The sequence below is a fragment of the Dermacentor variabilis genome, chromosome 10 (genome assembly GCF_050947875.1).
Source record: "Dermacentor variabilis isolate Ectoservices chromosome 10, ASM5094787v1, whole genome shotgun sequence".
NCBI lineage: Eukaryota > Metazoa > Arthropoda > Arachnida > Ixodida > Ixodidae > Dermacentor > Dermacentor variabilis.
The window spans coordinates 2,761,614-2,772,212 of NC_134577.1; the positions used below are offsets into that span (position 1 = coordinate 2,761,614).

A 10,599-nucleotide genomic window follows, 5' to 3' on the forward strand; every position below is an offset into this window, starting at 1 on the left:
GTGGAAAGGGATGCAGGAAAAGGCCAGCCGTACGGTTGTCGAAATCGCATCCCTGCCCAGAACATACTTTCTTTGGAGGCCGACGAAAGCTTTAGGTGTAGAGTGCTGATCCTATTGTCGGATGCCAAGCCCGTCGGCCAGCGCAGTCGCGCGAAAACAACTACACAATTATCTGGTGGTCGTAACTCACTACTTTTGACTGAACAGATTAAGAAGCGATGAAGCTACCCACGTCACCACATTCAGACAAACTTCGGCAAGCAAGAAAGCACAAACTGTGAGGGGGGCGTATTTCAACAGGTGACCTTTATGAGTGCGCCTTTGTGCACAGTTCAAGACGTGCATTGCATTGCGAGTGATAGTGGCGTCAACGCCCCCTGTACGCGATGGGCGCTGAAAAGAAATGCATTCATTAATAATAATGAAATTAAATAAACTTGTGTTTTCTTAACTCTTGAGGAATATATAAAATTGACTAGGCATTTTATTTTCGTTGAATGAATCTAACTGTGTCTCGCGTGAATTAAAAAACGCGTTTTTCTTTCCCAATGTTTGTTCCCTCCAAACATAGTCGCGCTTCAATCGCTGATCCCATAACCCCCCATGCTGATGTCGGTGACAATCTACACTGAACCGCTTTTCGCCCGAAGCTTCGCGACCTATATGAATCGAGCTTGCCATATCTGCGAAGGGAATGCGTGCGCTCCAGCGGGGGCACTTAGTACAGGAAAATCAAGTGAGAGGGCGCTAGAATAGAGGGAGGAACAAGCGCTTGGAAGCGCAAAACACCACCCCATTTCACTGTCCGTGTCAGAAGAATCATCACTCGACTTGGAAATTGTACTGTCTGAGTCGGAGCTGTCTAGGAGCGCGAACAAGATCGCACGGCGCGAAGCGGCGTCCACGTTTCCCATGTCGTCAATAGCTGCCCGCGACCGGAAACAGGCGACCGTGACAGGAAGCAGAGGCGGGTGAAGGAAATACGTCACGAGGACTTCCGGTCAAATCTGCCGATTTCGGCGGAGCAAATATTTTCCCGGGATCAGCACAGGGGTAGCAAAACGTTGGGGGTAGCACACTCTCAAGTTCAACAAATGGCCACAGAGGGCGAAAAAATCGACCGCGCGCCGCTGCTAACAAAACCAGCGTAGTAGAATGACTTCGGGATGCTTTCGTTAGTTCCAACATTTCCCGGCAGAGGCGTCGTAGTAAGCGCAATTTTATCTTACAAACTTTCTCTTACAATTACCGAAGCATTTTCTTTTACATAAAAACAGGGCAAAATTATAATTGCTAATTAGATATTGTACTCTTTGTTAGTAAGTTTATTGTTTCTTAGCCATTATAAACGCAAATATCGTTCAGCATCATCGATCTTTCACGTGACCTCTGGCCTGGATTTAAAATTTTTACCGGTATTTCCGAGTGCACGGCGGCACGGATTCATTCGTTCGTGCACTCGAGGCTGGCTGCTTCTTTGTTTCTGAAACTAGTTTCTTGCGCTTCGATGTCTCGCGTTATTTAACTTGGGGTGAAGTTACGTGTTTGCAAGCGGACATGTAAGCCCGGCAGTTGGGTTTCGGTCGTGAGCCATTCGGAACAGGTCTGCATCGAAACGGGAGCTGGATTTTGCTGCGGCTGACAACGGCAATAACGGTGAGTCGTTTAACACCGCTGCTTGAATCGTTATATAATATCCGTCTCATTAATTTACAGGCGGGGACAAGTTAACGAACTAGATCCTGCATTACATATGGGCAGTCAGGATCCTCAGTTGCTGTTTCCTAAATAAACCTTTACTTGCGAGGCTGTTGTTAGGCACACACTATCAGGAAAAAAAGAGCGATATCGGAACACGCGTCTCATTTTTCATCTTATTGTAGCCGTGGCCATAGGTGATTGAGTAGCCTTATCAATATACATATTAAACTTTTTTTTTCGAGTCCGCCGGCAACGTCTTTCGTCCACAAAACCGAATAATCCTTTGGTAAAATGAAGTGAAAGTACAGAATTTAATGTATTAAACAGTTGCAAGCATGATAATTCACCCATATTTCGTACTTGTTGGTTCCAAATGTTCTTGCTGTTCAGATTGGTTTACCCTAGGGCATTTATTTTTGCAGTAGTGAAGCGGTGCATCACGTTCGTGCAGAAAAATAATGCATCAGTTCTAATAGCTTCATGACTTTCATATATTTGCTTGTGGAACTAGCAGTGTTGACATGCATTGTAGTTAGGCAGACATCAATTTTATGGACAATAGCAATATTTATTTAACATGCTGCTTAAGCACCCTAGAACAGACAGTGTACATTTGCATGTGTTCTGTAGTCGCAAATCATTACAACATATATGTCACACCTTTTTGCATTTCATATTGCAAAACCTTGCTTTTTCAATTTCTGATTCAGTCAAAATTTCTGTTCCAGACATGCAGTAATGAGGACGGCACCAGTATAAAGCAACACACTCCACGCACTAAACTGAAGCTGCTGCCTGCTACAACAAGGTCATTGTGTGGACATTGGCTACTACTACAAGGTAAACAACACATGGTTCAGAAATAAATATGTTTGATTTATGCTGTATTGGCTTGCTGTTTGCAGCAGATATGAATGTTTGTTCATATTTATGGTTCAGTATAATTGGTTCGAACATATAAAACACACATAAATTTGGCTAATCTGTGCTCTATCTCATGTGTCACCGTTTTGCCCCAACAGAGTCTATGCCAAGCACATCTTGGTCATCACAGGATCTCCTATCTACACCAACAGGAAGGGTCTGGAGCCAAATTTGCAAGGCTTTTACACCACAAAGAAGCACATGCAGAAGAATTTGGATGAGATATCAAGTCTGCAGAGGACTGTTTCAAGACTGAAAAGAGCTTCAGCCGCCATTCCACCAGCACAGACATTTAGCTGAGTCATCCAGGTAACTCAAGAAGGACTTTCTAAAAATTCTCCGTCTTCAGATGCACCTTCAACTTCTGACCAAGCACAGACGACACTGGCCAAAAGGGTTCCGCCAGTTTGCCCTTAATCAGCTTCCTGGCCATGTCAATTCCATTTCTGCCAAGTGTAATTTTTCTTCTATAAATGCAAGTGTTTTCATTGCCCATTCTCGTTAGAGATCATTCATCCTCATCCAAACATAAAGGTCAACTGACTCTTCGCTGCTACTTAATACCAATCACTGTCTACTAGCCTAACATACCTGTAGCAGTATCTTGTAGTTATGTTGTCATGTACAATTCCTCTCCTGAAATAGCTGATGCAGCATCGGCATGTGTCTTGCTTTAATCTACGCACCGTGTGCTATGCACCATTTTACTTATCTTGATGTTTTTAGCCTTCAATGCTTGCAGAGCAGAGTGGCTTCACTCTTGAATGCAAGCTTTCTCATATTCCTAGTCTCGTTGGTGATTGCTCTTCTTCCTCCACAGCCTGGGTCTTTGTGCAAGCTACACTGAATTGATTGATTGCTGAATCTGGTTTTGCTGCCCCACTTGGTTGTGGTAGCTGTGTTATGTTTCTCGGATGTGGGGGCCTGGTCAGTTGCATTGGTAAGCGGCCTCTAGAGGTAAGCATGTGCTCCTGCAGTCCGCACAGCGATACAGACTCCCAGTATACACACACCGTAACTGGTGCTCCCCGTTCATTCTTTCCTGCTGCAGCCATGGGCAAATTGTGCTTGCAGCCTACCTCGGCCATGATTTGCTCAAAACGGAGACCAGCATATGTGCTTACATGGTTCGAAGTGTATGAAGTTGATAGCCATATGGTTGTAAAGGCCTGCAAAAATGGCTGCTGAAGGTGATGCCCACGAAAGCGACTAGTCCATATTGAGACAATGTGAGACACACATTAGCGGCCCCCGAAAGAAAAGAAACGTGCAGGTTGGAAAGGAGTGAACGGCTAAAATCTGGGGTAGCCCATGTCGCTGTGTAGGCTGCGGCAGCAGATGCCTGCGTCTCCCGATTGCTTCGCAATGCAATTTGGGCATTTTTAACGGCGGCTGTCGCTTCAAACAAGTGGCACACTCTGTCCAATATGTTTCCGCTGCTGGTTGTTGCTCGTTAACCTGACCACCACGTGCGACGACGACGGTGAGCCGTTTACGAGCTCACGTCAATGATTCCAGCGTATCTCGACATGCAAATTTTATTTCTGCTATTGCACGAGAATGTACACTGCTTGTCTTCTGCCAATAAAGTCGCGCGTTCTGTTCACTCACTTGTGGCTTGTTTGTATGGGCGTCAGTAGAGGCTTTTGGCGATTAGAACGCACCAGCTACGCGGCAGCGAAGGCATTGAGGCATGCCGCATAGCCTGCAGGGCAAGCACGGCGCGTACCAGCGTGCGCGACCGGCAAAAAACGGCCATATTGGATTTTGCTCTAAAAAAAAAGATTTGCACTTCCACTTCCGGATTGAGCAACGTCATCTGGCGTCCGCCTAAGTAAGTTCCATGCGCTGCCGCTGCTTATTTTCGAACCACGGCGGAAGGTACAGTTTCCCTTCTCTAAGTTGGTTCTTTATTCTATGATCAGCGGCTGGTCCCAATCTGCCATTGGAACACACAGCTCACGCTCCCATTCTGCCATTGGAATAGGATTGCTCCATACAGAGCAGAAAAACTTGATCTGGATCTGCCATTGGAATTCAACATAAGTTTATTTTTCCCGCTGACCAAAAGCATGGCCCGGCGTCTGGATCCAGCTTAACGGTTCATTATTATATGGCTTAACCGGTTTAACGTGCACGCAATGCACGGTACACTAATGTTTCGACTCAGCCACGATCGGAATGCGACCGCGGCGCGGGCGAGCAGGGTGTGCAGACAAATATCTCTTCCCGTCATGACGCTGCAATTATACCAGCCAACATGTTTGAGTTCCCCGTGTCACTGCAATGGGCGCCCCGTCAACGCTGGCAAGAACCCGTCCCGCTCCGTGAAAGGCTGCCTTTGCGGTGCGACCTTGTCAGGCACAACGCAAGCGGTAGATCGGCCAAAGACACGACACAGTGACGGCGTCTCCGATCCTTTATTCGCCACTGCAGAGCACGTCACGATGGCCACGACTGTGACAAAATACTTATATAAGACGGCGTGCCTTTTGTTAGCGAAAGACGGACAATGCCGAGTCAGGGGTGGCTGGTGACGGGCCGCTGACCGAAGAAGCGCACGGCGCTCTCGCCGGTCTCCTCGAGGCTTGCCGTGTCGTCTGGCGCAGCCGGTTCGCAGAGCGCGTCGACGAACGGCTCGCGGTACGCGTCCTCGCTGCCGAAGCCGCACGTGTACGAACGCTCCAGGGCGGCGCCGACGGGTAGCAGCGACCCGCAGCAGGGCACCACCGCGCGCAGCACCTTGCGCATCACGCCGCGCCGCTTCTCGGCGCGGCTGGCCGCTTGTCGTCGCGGCCGCACGTCGACGAGCACGTAGCGCTGGTCGAGGATGACGGCGTGTGCGCGCTCAACGTGGACCGTCAGCTTCGCCAGCTTCGGCTCTCGCCGGCCGCACATTGGGCAGGTGTACGTCTTGACGAAGGCCGTCTGGTGGCTCTTGAGCTGCGCGCCGCTGTCGAAGTTCGTCTTGCACTGGGCACACACGAACGCGTGCGGGTGGTGGGAGTCGCAGTGACTCGCGTACGAGCCCCGCGAGAAGAACAGCTCGCCGCAGCACCGGGCGACCGTGTGCACGTCCCGGTGCACGCGCTGGCAGTGCGACGCCACGGCCCCGTTGTTGGCCATGGGGGCCTGGCACTCGGGACAGACGAGCGCTCCGCTGCACGCCATGGCGGCTGCCGACCTCGCGTGCAACTGACGCGAAGCGACCGGAACAGGCGGCTACGCAAGGGAAACACGCGTGCCCGAAAGGGCAGAGCTACGAAGCACACGGATAACGACGATGCCCGGGTAGATAACGAGCAAGCTTACCGACGCGAAGAAACTGGCCGTATCAGAAGGGGGGGGGGGGCTGAACTTGGCTTGTCGCTCGCTCATGCGGCGATGAGAACTCGGAAAACAGACGGCCTGGCGGCTGCGGCGATAGACGCGCAATAATTCCGAGCTTGTAAGCGAAATTTCCTTGTAAGCATAACAACGTTGCTAGCGCGACAATCCTCCCGAAATACGATGTATCGGAGACGATCGATCAATCAGTCAACCAAATCACTTATTCGATCAACCACTATTTTGTGCGTCCAGGAACAACCGGAGGTCTAATGGGGCTGCCCCTATTAAAGCCAAGCTTTCTTTGCCTGCGACTTTCCCAGTGCTGCTGGCCGGCACGCCGCTAACGCCGACCGCGTCGGGAAGGACACCCAAAAGGCACGCGCTGTCGGTGTTTTGTTTCATGGCGTTTGTTTATGAGCTGTCAATCTCAAAATTCCGAGGAATAACTTTGTAAAGAATGTAAGACAAGGTGTGCGCCCCGTGGAGGGCCTGCGCGATTGTGGTTCAGAATGATTATTCGGCAAGCGACGCTCGCGGCGTCGACACCGGATTTTCTGCGATGCGCAGCGCTTAACGCTATCGCGTTAGTACATGACAAGAGTGTGGCGCCACGGCCGTGGTGGTACAAAGGTTACGCCGCGTTGCATCTGCACAATGCCTTCTGGACGCGTGACCCCTCACAAATGCGTGCCGGCGGAAGACGCGGGGCGCGGCAGCGCTGAAGTTAGCGTCGGCTGGACGTAATTATATTTATTCGATCGTGTTTTTAACCAATTGAAACAACGTGTCATTATTTCGCATTATTGGCGGCGCCTCCAGGACACCAAAGCGGCAACGGGGACACCAACGCTAGAACACGGACTGGGGTTGGGGCTCGTCGAGGCCTGCGCGTGCCAGCGGCGTATAAGATCAGCTTATCAGCCAATTTTTGTATGCGAACACCCGCTGGTACGCTTCGGCCTCCGCGGCCCCAACCCACGGGCCGCCCTCCCTCCAGCTCCGATGCCCCCGCTACCACTTGGGTGGAGGTCCTGCGCCTCCTGCTTTATTACAACCTCAGGTGCTCTCCTGAGGCCTCCGGTTGCATGTGCCCTACTGGAGCAGTGCTTGTAAAAAAATTCAATCTATCGTCCCGACGAAAAAAGCGACGCGCCACTTACACCTTGCCCCTGCAGACACAGCGGTCACCAAGTGGGGCGTCCGTGCCCGCGCGGGCATCCAGCGGCGGAGCGTAAACAAATCCGGCAGCACTCCGCAATGCCGGAATGTCTAGGGTACAAACGCATGGAACACGCGCTAAGAAACCTCCTCCGTAGTGCCTAGGCAGAGCCACATACTCAAGGAGCAAACGCAACACCCTCTCGAGAACTTTAGGCCTTCTGGCTGCATACCTCTCCCCTTGAGCTGCGTCAAGCAAAAGAAAACACGGGGAAGGCGGGAGATGGAGATTCAAGACGATGAGCAAAACGAGCACAAGGTGAAAGCAGTAGCCAACGTTTCGACAAGTGGACTTGTCTTATTCAAGCCGACATATGCTTTCCTCACCATAGTAAATATAGCTGGGGTTCTTCTAACCCCACGTATAAACCTATGACCTTAAAACAACGCTAGACGAAAGGAACTATCCCAAAGTTGCTCTCGATAGAGCTTATGATGCCGCGTCAAGATTAGAGAGACAGTCGGAATTGGCGAAGAAACAGCCCACACCAGAATCTGACAGACCGCCTGCCTTTAGAACAAAATATTCTAACGCACTCCCAAACATAAACAACATCCTACGAAAATACCACCCAATATTATCAAGTAACGAGCGTCTGAGAAAAGCGTTCCCAGAGGTACCTAGGGTTACCTATCGCAGAAATAGGAACTTTGAAGACATGTTAGTGCACGCAAAAGTAAGCCAACAGCATTCCCCCGTAAAAGAAGCATGTTGTCGCCCCAGGTGCAAAACCTGCAGGCACCTTCAAAGTGACATTAAACGTAAAAGCACCGCAAGTAGTTATACACGAAGTCAAATCTAGCTTCACTTGTACAAGATCGGATGTTATTTATATGCTTGAATGTTCCTTCTGTAAGAAACAATATTAAGATTAAACGGACATCGCGCGGATACAGCTAAAAAGCTTGACAAAGCCGTCGCCGAGCATTTCAACCAATTAGGCCATAACTTTGATGAACTCTACATCTTACAGTCAAATTTCCGTTCTAAACGAGAAAGAAAACACAGAGAATCATACGTTATCCATAAGTTCAAGACATTGCAACAAATAGACATAAACGTTGCAAGGGAGCTTTAGAATCTATTCGCTATGCTAAATTTCAAGCTATAGGCAACAGCACTTAGTTTGGTTTCATAGCGTATTTTTTTTTTCTCTTTTTCCTTTTCTTTCCTTTTTCCAGCCGGCTTATCAGACGCCGTTGTCACGCCGGCTAAGACGCGTGCGCTGACACGTGGTTGACAGACGGCCGGGCACCTGGCGTTGTGCACAGCATTCCTTTATTCTCAATTCGACACGCTAACGCACCTTCCTAGTTGCCGCACCCACCCGCCTTACACACTCTCCGCTTTAGAAGAACCCCAAACAGTCTAATTTATTGTGGCGAGGAAAGCATATGTCGCCTTGAAGAAGACAAGTCCACTTGTTGAAACGTTGGCTCCTGCTTTCACTTTGTTCTCGTTTTGCTCATCGTCACGCAAAAGAGGCCCACATAGAAGTTCCGTGCAGCGTGCTACGAAGGTACGAGCGGCGCACCTGTGTTGAAATTGAGACGCGGAAGACCGAGTGGGCGACGACGGCGATAACAATTCGATTAGTTCCGGGAACCCTGCCGCTCCTTGGATAGCTTCGGGGTTAGAAAAGTCCTGGCATGCTGTGACTAAAGCCCCTGCGGCGGAAACGTGTATGGAGGGGCTTTAGCTGTGACATGCTTCCGAGCGCACTTTTTTTTTTTCTGGATGTGAACCGTGTACGTAGTCTCTGCGTTGGTGCTGCGATTGCGGTTCTGTGTCCGGCAAGCCTTTATTGCCGCGGAATGTGGATTACGTTCATGCCAGGATGAGCCTAATAAGTGCTGCGTGCCCAATTGCTGGAGCAATTACAAATCGGGGTCAATAAATCATGCGTTCATGTTTCCGCAAGATCAATGACAGAATATTGGGTGCCAATGCTAAGGCAAATAAGAGAAAAGCTGAAATTCTTCGGAATAAAGCAGCTGTTTTGTATCTCCATTACTAAACTTATTTGAGGTGTTGTAAATATGGGGTGGACTGCGGTACTGTATGTAATAATGCCTCGAAAGCGAAATTATTCGTTTAGAGCCTAATCTAGACTGTAATAAATGCATGTGTCCGGAATGTGAAGAAGGGCACACTAGTGAAGTTGTCATGAGATATGTGTTATGGTGCAGTGCTAACATTATGTTGAACAACTTTTGTGGTCGTATGAACGGCAAACGCTTTGACGACGACGATAAATCAAGGCAAATAAGCTACTCTGAAGAAGAGGGCAGCACTGTGACTTTTCAATATAAGCCACTCTCCCTGTCATCATTTACCCGAAATTCGTTCTCAATCTTAAGGTTGAACCATTTCATTTTTTATGGACGGGCTGTTTAATAATGCAGCGCGTAAATAGTTTTGCAAAAATAATCTTTGAACACCCTCTGTTCTCTGCGGGCCATCTGCTCAACTATGCCTAAAGAAAGAAGAATGACTGGGCTCACGTTGCCTACAAGGGCACGAACCCTTCATCCAACCCGTATCCCCGCGCACGCCGCCGGCCTCTTCTCAGTGACGTCACTCACAGAGCGCTCACGCCTTCTCTTGTCTTATAGGTGGTGTTGGCAAAGGCCCCCAGACTTTCTTTCTCGCACCCGCTCATACTCGCGCCTGCGCAGAAACGTCGAGCGCCGCGAAAAACGCCCCGCCCCGCTATACCTACTAGCAATTGTGAAGATGCTTCCCAGGTTGCAAACCCAATTCAGGGAGCCCACCATTCCGGTTGCATCGTGCTGCGAAAGTTCAATTGCCTCTTGCAGGTGCGTTCGTCTATCACTTGATAATGGATCGTACTTCTTTTTTTGCTATTCTTGTGGGTGAAGTGCTTTATAATGTAAGTAATCAGCTGCGGCGCATAACTAAGGGTGAAGCAAAGAGCTAATATATCTGTTAGCCATTTTCTTTAGTGGCTGTGTGTTGTTATTGAATGTTTCAAGGAGCAAAGCCCAAGCAGTGAAGACAATGTCAGCGTGGCCAAGACCAGTGAGCTAGACGCCGGCTGCAAGGATTGCTGCCACCGGCGTAAGCATCAATTACCGAGTGGGGAGGGGGTCCTAATTTGTACACATAAGAATTTCTTTTCTGTTGTTGATTACTTTTCTTGTTATACGTAATGTGTTTTAGACGAATTTCAGCAAAAATATGCATTAATAGTTACACTGGAAGCATAGCGCGGGAAGGACGATCGACAAAGACTAGACAGGACAAGCGTTTGTCCTGTCGAGTCTTTGTCGATCTTCCTTCCCGCGCTATGCTTCCAGTGTAACTATGGATTACCAACCAGCCCAAGCCTGTCTGTATACTCTTCTGAATTGCATTAATAATTTAGAAATAAACGATATAAAAAAGAACGCGGAATAATTTCT

At 49.1% G+C, this 10,599-nt stretch overlaps 1 protein-coding gene across 1 annotated transcript; it reads right to left on the reverse strand.

Moving 5' to 3' along the window:
* Window positions 1–5,026: 5,026 nt before the first annotated feature.
* On the reverse strand, window positions 5,027–5,957 carry LOC142559725 (uncharacterized). Its single transcript, XM_075671306.1, has one exon. The coding sequence runs from the start codon at window positions 5,794–5,796 to the stop codon at window positions 5,146–5,148; it is 651 nt and encodes a 216-aa protein (XP_075527421.1). The 5' UTR covers window positions 5,797–5,957; the 3' UTR covers window positions 5,027–5,145.
* Between the last annotated feature and the right edge of the window lie 4,642 nt (window positions 5,958–10,599).

Coding starts and splice junctions, on each gene's coding strand:
- LOC142559725 (XM_075671306.1), bottom strand. CDS start 5,796: ATGGCGTGCAGCGGAGCGCTCGTCTGTCCCGAGTGCCAGGCCCCCATG.